Genomic DNA, 9205 nt, shown 5'->3' with positions numbered 1-9205 from the left:
TCCATACCAGCCGGGGGCTGAGAGTTTGGGAAGCCACAGGAGGTGATCATGTGTGAGTGCATGGTGTGTGTGTGTGTGTGTGTGTGTGTGTCCGCAAGCGCGCAAGTGCCCCCGCTTGACCACACACTGGACCAGGCAGGAGGGATGCTGGACGAGGGCAGGGCACAGAGCAGGAGAAGACAGATGTCACCTCTTCAAATGCTTGTGGGCCCCTGGAAACAAACAAAAAAACCGCGGAGGGTGACGAGGTAGCCAAAGCACCCAAGATTCCCGGACTGCGTCTTGAAGGGGCGGAGCAGCAGTGGGAGGACCCTGGCCGGAAGATCCCGGGCAGAGGTCTGGGCCTTGGCGATTCAGGGGCAAGGCAGGGCCTGGATGCTCTGGCCTTAGTCATCCCACATCCTTGACCGTGAACTCGGACCCTGGAGCTGTCCTAGTTATGGTTTCCACGAGGTCTTATTTGTAACACCCGGTGGTTCAAACCACTACATCTGCCTTTTCATTCAGAGGAGTCCAGCAAGACTGGCCTAAGGGTTTAATGTTCTACCTCTTGATCCAGTTTGGAAAGAGAGACTTTTTGTTTTTGTTTTTGTTTTTCCCTAAAATAAAAGCCCAGTAACAATCAGCTGGGAGCTGGGGTGGGTGTGGGGAGGGCAAGGAAAAATGACATTTCTCTGGGCCAGGTTCTGAGCTGCCAATTAAAAATAGAAACTGTTCATTGAGATCTGCTGGGGATAGCTGTGGGCTGAGGGCTCCAAGTTTTTGTTTATATCCAAGTTTATATCAGACTATAATCCATCAATTCGCAAGTATTTATTGAATCCCTACTTCGGATTCCAAAGTTTGCTTTCCGAGGCACATGTCTATTTAAGCATAATAAATAAATAACACATCCAAAACTTCAACCCAGTCTTGATGGGGTGTTATTTTGAGGCCTTTATTTCTCAGTCCCTGGAAGTAGGCCTAGCCTGCCCCTTGGATTTGGGGGTGGGAGGTGATGTAGGAAAGGAAAGGACCTGAGTTCCCAGTGGGTGCTGGATGAGTCCCCTGTGCTACCAATGAGCTCACCAACCGGGACACACCTCCCCCTCTCCTGCCGACCTAGGCAAGCGAGTCCTCATTTTGAGGGGTCAGGCTATCCTAGCCAACCCTGAGATGAGGGAGAACAAATAGCAGGGTACAGGGAAATCCAAGCCTCCGGTCCAGCCTGTGATCTGCCCTTGATCTCAGGGTTTTGTGCGGAAGATAGAACCACTTCAGACTGAAAACATCCGTCTGAAAAAGAGACAAAGGGGTTGGGGGATGGGGTAGTGGAAGGGCGAAGAAGGTGCGGGCAGAGAGGAAAGGGCCGAGGCAGGGCTGGATGGGTGTCCAGGGCCTAGTACGTGTTTCCTTTATTTGCGCTCCGCCAGGGCTTAGCCCTAGCAGCTTTCCCTTGCCCACCGCCAGAGCAGAACCCACGCGGCCTCCGCTGTGGTAGTCACCTCCTCCCCGCCAGGGACTTGGGAGGACATCACTGAACTGGGAGAAGCTGATACCGATGCCAGTTATCATTGTGGTCATTAATAATGCAGTGAGGATCACGATAATTAATAATAATAATGATGGGCCTCCCGAGGGGGTTCCAGCTGCCTCCGGATAAAGCGACTCTCGCTTCGAGGGGAGTTACTCGGTGGTGGATGGAGCCGAGCGCTAATGGAGCGAGCCTGGGCGCCCTGAAGTTCAAGTTGACGGCGGTGGCGGACCGAAAGCGTCCTCCAGCCGCCGCAGTCCCACCTCCCAGCGCAGCTCTGGGTCCCTGAGGGAGGCGAGGATGGGCTTCAGTTCCGTGACTCCGGAGTCACGGCAAAGGCAGGTTCGCCTTGGCTTAGACGTGGGGGCGGGGGTGAGGACGGGAGAACTCGCGCACCCCTGCCGGACCCCAGGCCTAGGCGACAGATTGCTGCCTGGCTCTTGGGCCGCAAGCCCCCCGCACGCCTCCTGAGTGGAGCTAGGATGACATCTTTAATACTTTTAACACTTTTGCCATCTCCCTCTCCCTTCGCCCAGTCCCTGAGACTCCAAGGCCGAAGAGAAAGGCAAGAGAGGGAGACGGGGCCACATGCCGAGGTTGGAGACTCGTTTGGACAAAGCCGAGGGAGGAACAGGGAGCCATTTTGCAGGAAAGCTGCTCCCCGGAGCTCCGAGCTCCGTACCTCTAGGACTAGGAAACCACTTCCAGGCGGGTTCCTCTTTGCCTTGTCCCTTGTCGTTTTATTTTCCTGCTGAAAACTAAGATCAGCGCCCCCAACCTCGAAGGGCCTCCGGTAACTCTGCAACATTCCGATCTGAAGAGTGATGGAAGCACCTCAATGCTGGGAGATCATTCTTCTCTTGCTTCTTCCCCCCAATGAGAGAAAACCCCTAAGGCTTGAGCTGATGTGAAAGTTGCCCACACACCCCATTTCATCCTTCTTAGATTTGGGAGGTGTCTCAAAACCAACAACTTCCTTTCCCAAAATCAAAAAGTTAAAGCCATGCCATAGGCAGTTTCATTCTTGCCCAAATTATGATGAATATTTAATTTGATCCTTCTCCTCCCCCCCCCGCCCACCCCCCGGGAGTGAGGGGCTTTGGAAAACCCTAAACGATTTTCCTCCCAGCTTATAATGTGCTCAATGAACTCTCCCAAGGTTCAGTAACACATGCCAATTATTTTAATAATTTTGCTTAATATTATTAGGGGTTATAAATTTGTTTTTAATAGAGGGTTGATTGCTTCAGGAATTGGCGCTTAGGCAGTTCCCGGGGCCGCTGGGGAGGGAAAGTCTGGCATTTGTCACCCTGAGTCTTACTCGCACGCATAACCCAAACTGAAATCCTTTTCTCCGCATTTAACAGGTAGCATGGCCTCAGGGAGGTCAGCATTGTCCTCCTCTCCACTAAGGCCCTTTGGGCCTGCGCTGCCTGGCCCCGCGGCTCAGCCAAAGGCCGGAGGAGGAGAAAGCAGCGGTTGCCACCGCAGTCCCCAGCGCTCTCAGCCTCCGCTGGCGCAGTGCAGCGCCGCGCTGGGCGATCCCACGGAGGTGTCGCTGTCCGGGCCGCCCCCGAGGCTTTTTACTGCTGGGGAGATAGCTTCGTGGCTGCTGGGGGCTTCTCCGAGCTGCAGGACACCCAGGGAGAGGAAGATGGAGATGTCTTGATAGTCCAGGGGCTTGAAAATAATTTCCCCCATTCATCCCTTTGGTTATTAAAATTATTTTTCCTTTCTTCCTTAGAGCAGCGTGTTTGGAAACTCATCGATTCCCGTGGGGGGAGGGGCGAAATGAGGCTGCAAAACCTTTCAGTAAGGTGCTTCAGCTCATTTCCACCTGGCAATTTTAGCCTTTGCACTTTATTTGTCAATTCTTTGCAAAGGTTCTTTCGTTTGGAGCCAACGGTTTGTTGCTTCTCTATTCTCTCAAAAGAAAATTAAAATGTAGTCCATCACTTTCTCTTGAACATCCTGATTATTGGTGCAGAGCAGCTTTGCTTAAGATAAGTAGGATTTCTTGAGCAAGCTCTCTGCTTAAAATTTCATGAAAAAAAAAAACTTCTGGAAGAAACAGGCCCTTTTAAACTATAATCATTGGGCCAAGTTCAAAAACAAAGTACTCAGCTCAGTTTTAAACGTGCAATTAAAAATAACTGTACCTCAGCTTTTCAGAGGGAGGGAGAGGAAGGGGGCAGGGAAGGGGGAAAACAAAGAATAAGGAAATGTTTAGTGCTCTTAAATCCAGTCCAAATAGCTGAAAGAAAGAAAGGCATTCCCTCAGATAATGGAGCCATTAGAAACTCTGAAGGTTCCTGCCGCCATTCCTCACAGGGGATTTCCAAAAATTTAATTCACTCTCAGCTACTAAACAAAGGATGTAGAAAATAATTTTGAGACTTTCTGCCAAAGGGGCAGTTTGGCCTCCTTCCTCTGCATACATACACCTTCCTCTCCAGAATGCAGGATGGTGCTTCCCAACACCTGGTACCCTGATCCAGACCCATGTCAACCCTCAAGCTGCTTCCTTCTCATTAGAAAAAAAAAAAAACAGTATGTTCATGCAGTTTCAACACATTTTATTATATTTCTGTATGCATTACTCTCAAAACATATCACAAGAAATGATCAAACCACTTAAAACCTTCAAATAAAAAATCTGAAACAGTTTATGCCCACAATTGTACATATTTATAGTTAAGAAACATTCTTTATAAATATTGTTTCCTCTGTAGCAAGTTAATACCATAATTTAATTACAAATGGATAAATATGGTAACGGGTATTTACAGAAGGGAGGGTGTTATTACGGAAAAAGCTAACGGCACAACGTTTATTTTCCCCCCACAATCTTTCATACAGGAACTAACAAATTGAACTTGCAAAAGCACTAAAACATCACATGTAAACCCAACTAACAGAAAAATACATTCACAAGCGTTGTTGTTGGTGGTGGTGTGTGTGCTATGGGTCGGTGTGTCGAAGAAACAGAAGGGAGACTTTGGCACGGCTCAATTTTTTTTTTCCTCCAGTCTATAGTTGCATGAAGTTTACAATCAAGTTGCCTCATAAAAAGGAACACAATATTCAATACCACAATACAAAATAAACCATTTTCTTCCACATTACTTAAAAAAGAAACCAGGTAAACTAAAGAGAAAAGAAAAAGCCCATCACTTGGGGAAGGAAAGGAAGGCAGGAAGGAACGCAACCCAGAGTTTACAAATGGACAAAACTTCTATACACCAAGAAGCCGTTAAGATCACTCAGAGAAGGAGAGGAAAGAGTCTGCTATGTACAGTTTGTCTGAAGAACAGGGTGGGAAGGAAAGGGGGCATGAGGGATGATGGCAGGGAGGTTTGATTCAATATTTTTGTGGGTTTTTATTTTTTATTTTTTTATTTCTTATTTTATGTTTTCAGCTTCAGAGACTCCGGAAGGGTGTTTTTTTTTTTTCCTTGCTTTTCATGCCTAATTTTTTTTTCTTAAAAAAAAAAAAAAAACCTTTTAAAAAAATCCTTCTGCTGGTAAAATCGTTTTCATCATCATAAAAATCAGATTTATAATTTTAACAATACGAGATCCCAAGGCGCCCTGGCCTCTCGCTGCGGGGAGGGCAGCGGCGCGGGGAACAGGGAGAGGAAGGGAGGCCCCGGCCCTCACACGTACCATTCATTGAAGTTGGAGGAGAGGCCGCTGTGGCCCCCGGCTGTCGCACTGCCCCCACCGGAGCTGCCGCCGCCCCCGCCGCCCGCCCCGCCGCCGCCCCCACCGCTGCCGCCGCCGGAGCCGCCTCCCGAGCCGCCGCTGCCCGAGCCTCCGCTCCGGTGCACCGCGGACACCGCGGCCGCCGCCGCTGCTGCCGCCGCCGCCGCCGCCGCCGCCGCGGGGGACAGATTGGAGCTGCTCTGAGGCTCGGAGCTGGGGGAAACCAGCCCCGGGGGCGTGGAGGACTCGTAGCCTGAGCTGGCGGCGGGGGAGGACTCAGAGCCCTGGGGGGAGGACTCATGGACCTGCAAGACAAAAGCCGGGAGGGGGGACCAGAGGGGACTGGATGTGAGTGCAGCTGCTGTGAGGCCGGGCCCCCGAGGCGGAGCACCCCAGAAGTGTCCCTCTCCACCCGGCTCCCTGGGGACCTTCCCGGGCGGGCAGCGGTTTCCCAGGCCCCTCCGAGCCGGCCTGCCGGGCCGGCCTCGCCCTCCTCCCTGCTACCGCGGGGGTACCTTCATGTGCTTCCGCAGGGAACTGGGGTGCGTGTAGGACTTGTCACACATCTTGCAGAGATAGGGCTTATCGGAGGTGTGGACGTGCATGTGCTTCTTCCGGTCGCTACTGTTGGCAAAGCGCCGGTCGCAGCCCTCAAACTCACACTGGAAAGGCTTCTCCCCTGTGGGCGGCAAACAGGGTCGCTGGTTGAGACACAGAGTCCCGGAACACCAGGTGGTTAGGGGGCAGGCAAGGCGACGACTTGGGGGTAGAAGGGCTGAATTCCTTAAACAGGTCGGATCCCCTCGGTGGCAGACCAAGGTGAAATTAACCCCTTTTCCACCTGACAGTCCTGATCACTTATTTCCTATTTTACTTTCTCCTACATTGAAGCCCATCTCCTCAAATTTCTAACAAGTCTGGGGTAAATCCTGGCCCTGCCCGCTTTTCTATAGGACTTCTTGGATGCGCAGCCTCTAACAAGTTGGTCTCGCCATGGAGAAGCTGTTATTATGACAAAATATTTGGGGCATTATCAAAATCACACAGGCTGCTGGGCTGCTGTCGGTTTCTCTCTGCCGCCAGTAGGCAATTACATTTGGAGAAGCTATGTGTTGTTTGGGGGACGGGCTGTGGATATTAACGGAGCCAGTATTTTTCATCCAAAATTCTGCATATTGAATTAACTGTAATTCTAGTTTCACCAGCCTTATTAAAAATAAGTTTGAAAAGGGGGGGGTTGATAGTAGTGATAAGGTAGTCTTATAATGATTGCCGAGGGGCCAAGCTGGGGGGTGGGGTGGGGAACAGAGTCAGGAAAACCTTTCAAAATCTCCCCGTTTAATTTTCTGGTGGTCCCAGCATCCTGTTGCCAGAATTCCAAATGCTTGGAGTCATTTAGAGGTGTGAGAACTCAAACGTCGTTCCACTTGGAAAGGGGATCGTTTAACGTTAAATTCCATTAGCACCTAAATTGTTTTTTAAAGACATCCGCTCAGAGACAGGACTCGAAAGCTAGCTTTTCATGCAAATAAATTTCTCAAATTTTAAACCTTGTTAAAAGCTTGTCTCGCACCTCGGCTCCCTCCCTTCCCAAAAGAGAACAATAGGCCTCTGGCGCATCCCCACTTCGGAGTAAATATTGACGAGGGAAGTTGCTAAAACATTTGGCTTTCTTTTAGGAAATCGTCTGGCACGATTTTGACTGAGACCTGGTCATAGATGAATAATCTATGAGGCGGGAGGCGCGCTCTTTTGCGGCTCTCTCTTCTCACGCGATCCCCCGTGGGGACGCGCTGCCTGGGGCTCTCGCTGACCGATTGTGGGTCCAAGTTTGGAATCGCAAACCCTGTGGTGCCCATTAGAGATTTTCACAAACTGCTGCAAAACCACCGTAAAGCCCCCGCGACCCACCCCGAGATGGGCTTTAAAAAAAAAAAAAAAAAAAAAACTTTAAAAATGAGAAATGCTTTACAGCTCCGGCTCACACCAGGCTTATTTAATGGGAAACAGTCCCGGGAAGGGCGTTTGGACCACGAGTAAAAGACGTGGGAAAATACACAAGCCACTCAAACACAGACACGCACCCGGAGCAGAAAAGCACATTCAGACAAGCTGGCAAAATCCTCTCTAGGCTCGCTTCCCGGGCACCGAGTTACAGAGCAGTTTTATTTTATGCGTTCTATTTAGAACGCAAATTATTAACCAGGGCTGAGCAAACGAAGCAGTTGCATCACCCCACACGTTCATTTGATATTATACTGGTCATTTAAAATTCAATTTCCGCATATGGAAAAACCCAGGCCAATAATAGTCTTTCATCATCCAACAAAAACAAGCCGCTCGCTCTTTCACACACAAAAAAACATCTCCCGTCCCAGGGCCCGGGCTAGCGGTTGGCGCCCTCCGACCGCGCGCTCGAGCGCGTATACACACACACACACACACACACACACACACACGCACACTTCAGCTTGTGCATTTCTCCCCAAGTCTCCCTTCCACACTTCGTCCCGTCCTTGCCTGCGGTTACCTGTGTGGGTCCTTTTGTGGATCTTGAGGTTCTCGGAGCGCGCGAAGACCTTGCCGCAGCCTGGGAAGGGGCAGGGAAAGGGTTTCTCGCCTGTATGCACGCGGATGTGGTTGACCAGTTTGTATTTGGCCTTGAAGGGCTTGCCTTCGCGAGGACACTCCTCCCAGAAGCAGACATGGTTGCTCTGTTCCGGGCCTCCGACATGCTCCACCGAGACGTGGGTCACCAGCTCGTGCATGGTGCTGAAAGTTTTGTTGCAGCTCTTCTTGGGGTTGCTGAGCTGTTCGGGGTCGATCCACTTGCAGATGAGCTCCTGCTTGATGCACTGCTGCCTCATGTAGCGGAAAAAGGCACCGGGGTGGTGGTGGTGGTGGTGGTGGTGGGCCGCGGCCGCTGCCATGTTCATACCCATGTTCATATTCATGGGGCCGTACTGATTGTGGAGCTGCGCCGCCGAGTACGGGTCGGTCCGCGGGCTGGCCACCTGGCGATATTGCTCCGAGCGCCCGAACACTTCTCCAGGCAGCCCGAGGCGCATCTGCCCATTGAGCACATTCTGCGAGCTGTGCGGCCCATGCTGCTCCGGGAGGCCAGGGAAGAGGAGGTGGCCCTGCGCGTCCGAGTGCGCGTGATGAAGGCCACCCGCACCCGGCCCGAATAGCCCATGCTGCCCTCCGCCCGGCGCCGAGTCCCCGAAGCCGCGGCTGCGGAACAGGAAGTCCCGAGTGGAGTTGAAGGGCGGCCCAGAGTAAGAGCCAACATGCGCAGCGTGGGGCCCGAGCGCGGCGGCTGCGGCGGCGGCCGCCGCGGAGCCGGGGTAGGCGCCGGGGCCCTGCGACGTGAACGCCGAGCTCTGGCCAGGGGACAGCTCGTGTGCGCCCGGGTTGAGCTTAAAGGCTCCCATGTGCGCAGCGGCCGAGTCTACGAAGCCATTCTGCGCTGCAGCAAGGCTCAGTTCACGGTCTTGCATCTCCGCGGCCGCCGCCGCTGCCGCGGCTGCCGAATGGTGATGGTGGCGCGCAAAGCTGCCCACCCCGATGGCCGGGAACTGCGGCCCCGCGTCCAGAAGCATGGCCAGTGCGCCCGCCCGCCCTGTCGGCCCCGGCGAGCCTTGCGCTTTCGCGCCGCCTCGGCTCCCACTCCCAATTCGCGCGGTGCGTCCAGTGGCCGCTGGGCTCCGGGAGCAGGCGGCGGTGGTAGAGGCGGCTTCAGCCCGGGCAGCCGCGATCCTGTGACTGCCGCCTCCGCCACCGCCTGGATCTGCCTCCGGCGGCCGGGCACAGAGCGAAGGCGCGGAGAGGAAGAGGAGGAGGCGGCGGCGGAGGAGGCGCGGGAGGAGGAGGAGGTGGAGGAGGAGAAGAGTCCAAAGCCAGGCGGAGAACCAAAGTGTATTAAAGGAGCTGCGGCGGGGGCGGGCGGGCAGGGCAAGGGAGGGCGGGCGGGAGGAGGGAGCGAGA

The 9205-nt window shown here is 53.0% G+C and overlaps 1 protein-coding gene across 2 annotated transcripts; it reads right to left on the bottom strand.

The window, feature by feature from the left end:
• Nucleotides 1–4068: 4068 nt before the first annotated feature.
• Zic2 (Zic family zinc finger 2) lies at nucleotides 4069–9160 on the bottom strand. Of its 2 annotated transcripts, none has more exons than XM_078016286.1 (3): nucleotides 7749–9160; nucleotides 5734–5897; nucleotides 4069–5523 (listed from the first exon to the last, which is right to left on the bottom strand). In XM_078016286.1, exons 1-3 carry the CDS (start codon nucleotides 8818–8820, stop codon nucleotides 5170–5172), a joined length of 1590 nt encoding a protein of 529 aa, XP_077872412.1. In that variant the 5' UTR covers nucleotides 8821–9160; the 3' UTR covers nucleotides 4069–5169. The 2 variants fall into 2 exon arrangements, with proteins under 2 accessions (XP_077872412.1, XP_040137617.2); XM_040281683.2 differs by having other exon boundaries at nucleotides 5430–5560.
• Between the last annotated feature and the right edge of the window lie 45 nt (nucleotides 9161–9205).

This window comes from Ictidomys tridecemlineatus, chromosome 6, assembly GCF_052094955.1.
Source record: "Ictidomys tridecemlineatus isolate mIctTri1 chromosome 6, mIctTri1.hap1, whole genome shotgun sequence".
NCBI classification, from domain to species: Eukaryota; Metazoa; Chordata; class Mammalia; order Rodentia; family Sciuridae; genus Ictidomys; species Ictidomys tridecemlineatus.
This window is presented reverse-complemented; position numbering and strand designations above follow the sequence as displayed.

Excerpts from the sequence above, each read along its gene's own strand:
- Zic2 (XM_078016286.1), bottom strand. The coding sequence starts at position 8,820 with ATGCTTCTGGACGCGGGGCCGCAGTTCCCGGCCATCGGGGTGGGCAGC. Across the intron at positions 5,898-7,748 it reads CCACAAAAGGACCCACACAG|GGGAGAAGCCTTTCCAGTGT; the intron begins GTAACCGCAGGC and ends TGCCGCCCACAG. Across the intron at positions 5,524-5,733 it reads CCCTGCGGAAGCACATGAAG|GTCCATGAGTCCTCCCCCCA; the intron begins GTACCCCCGCGG and ends TTTGTCTTGCAG.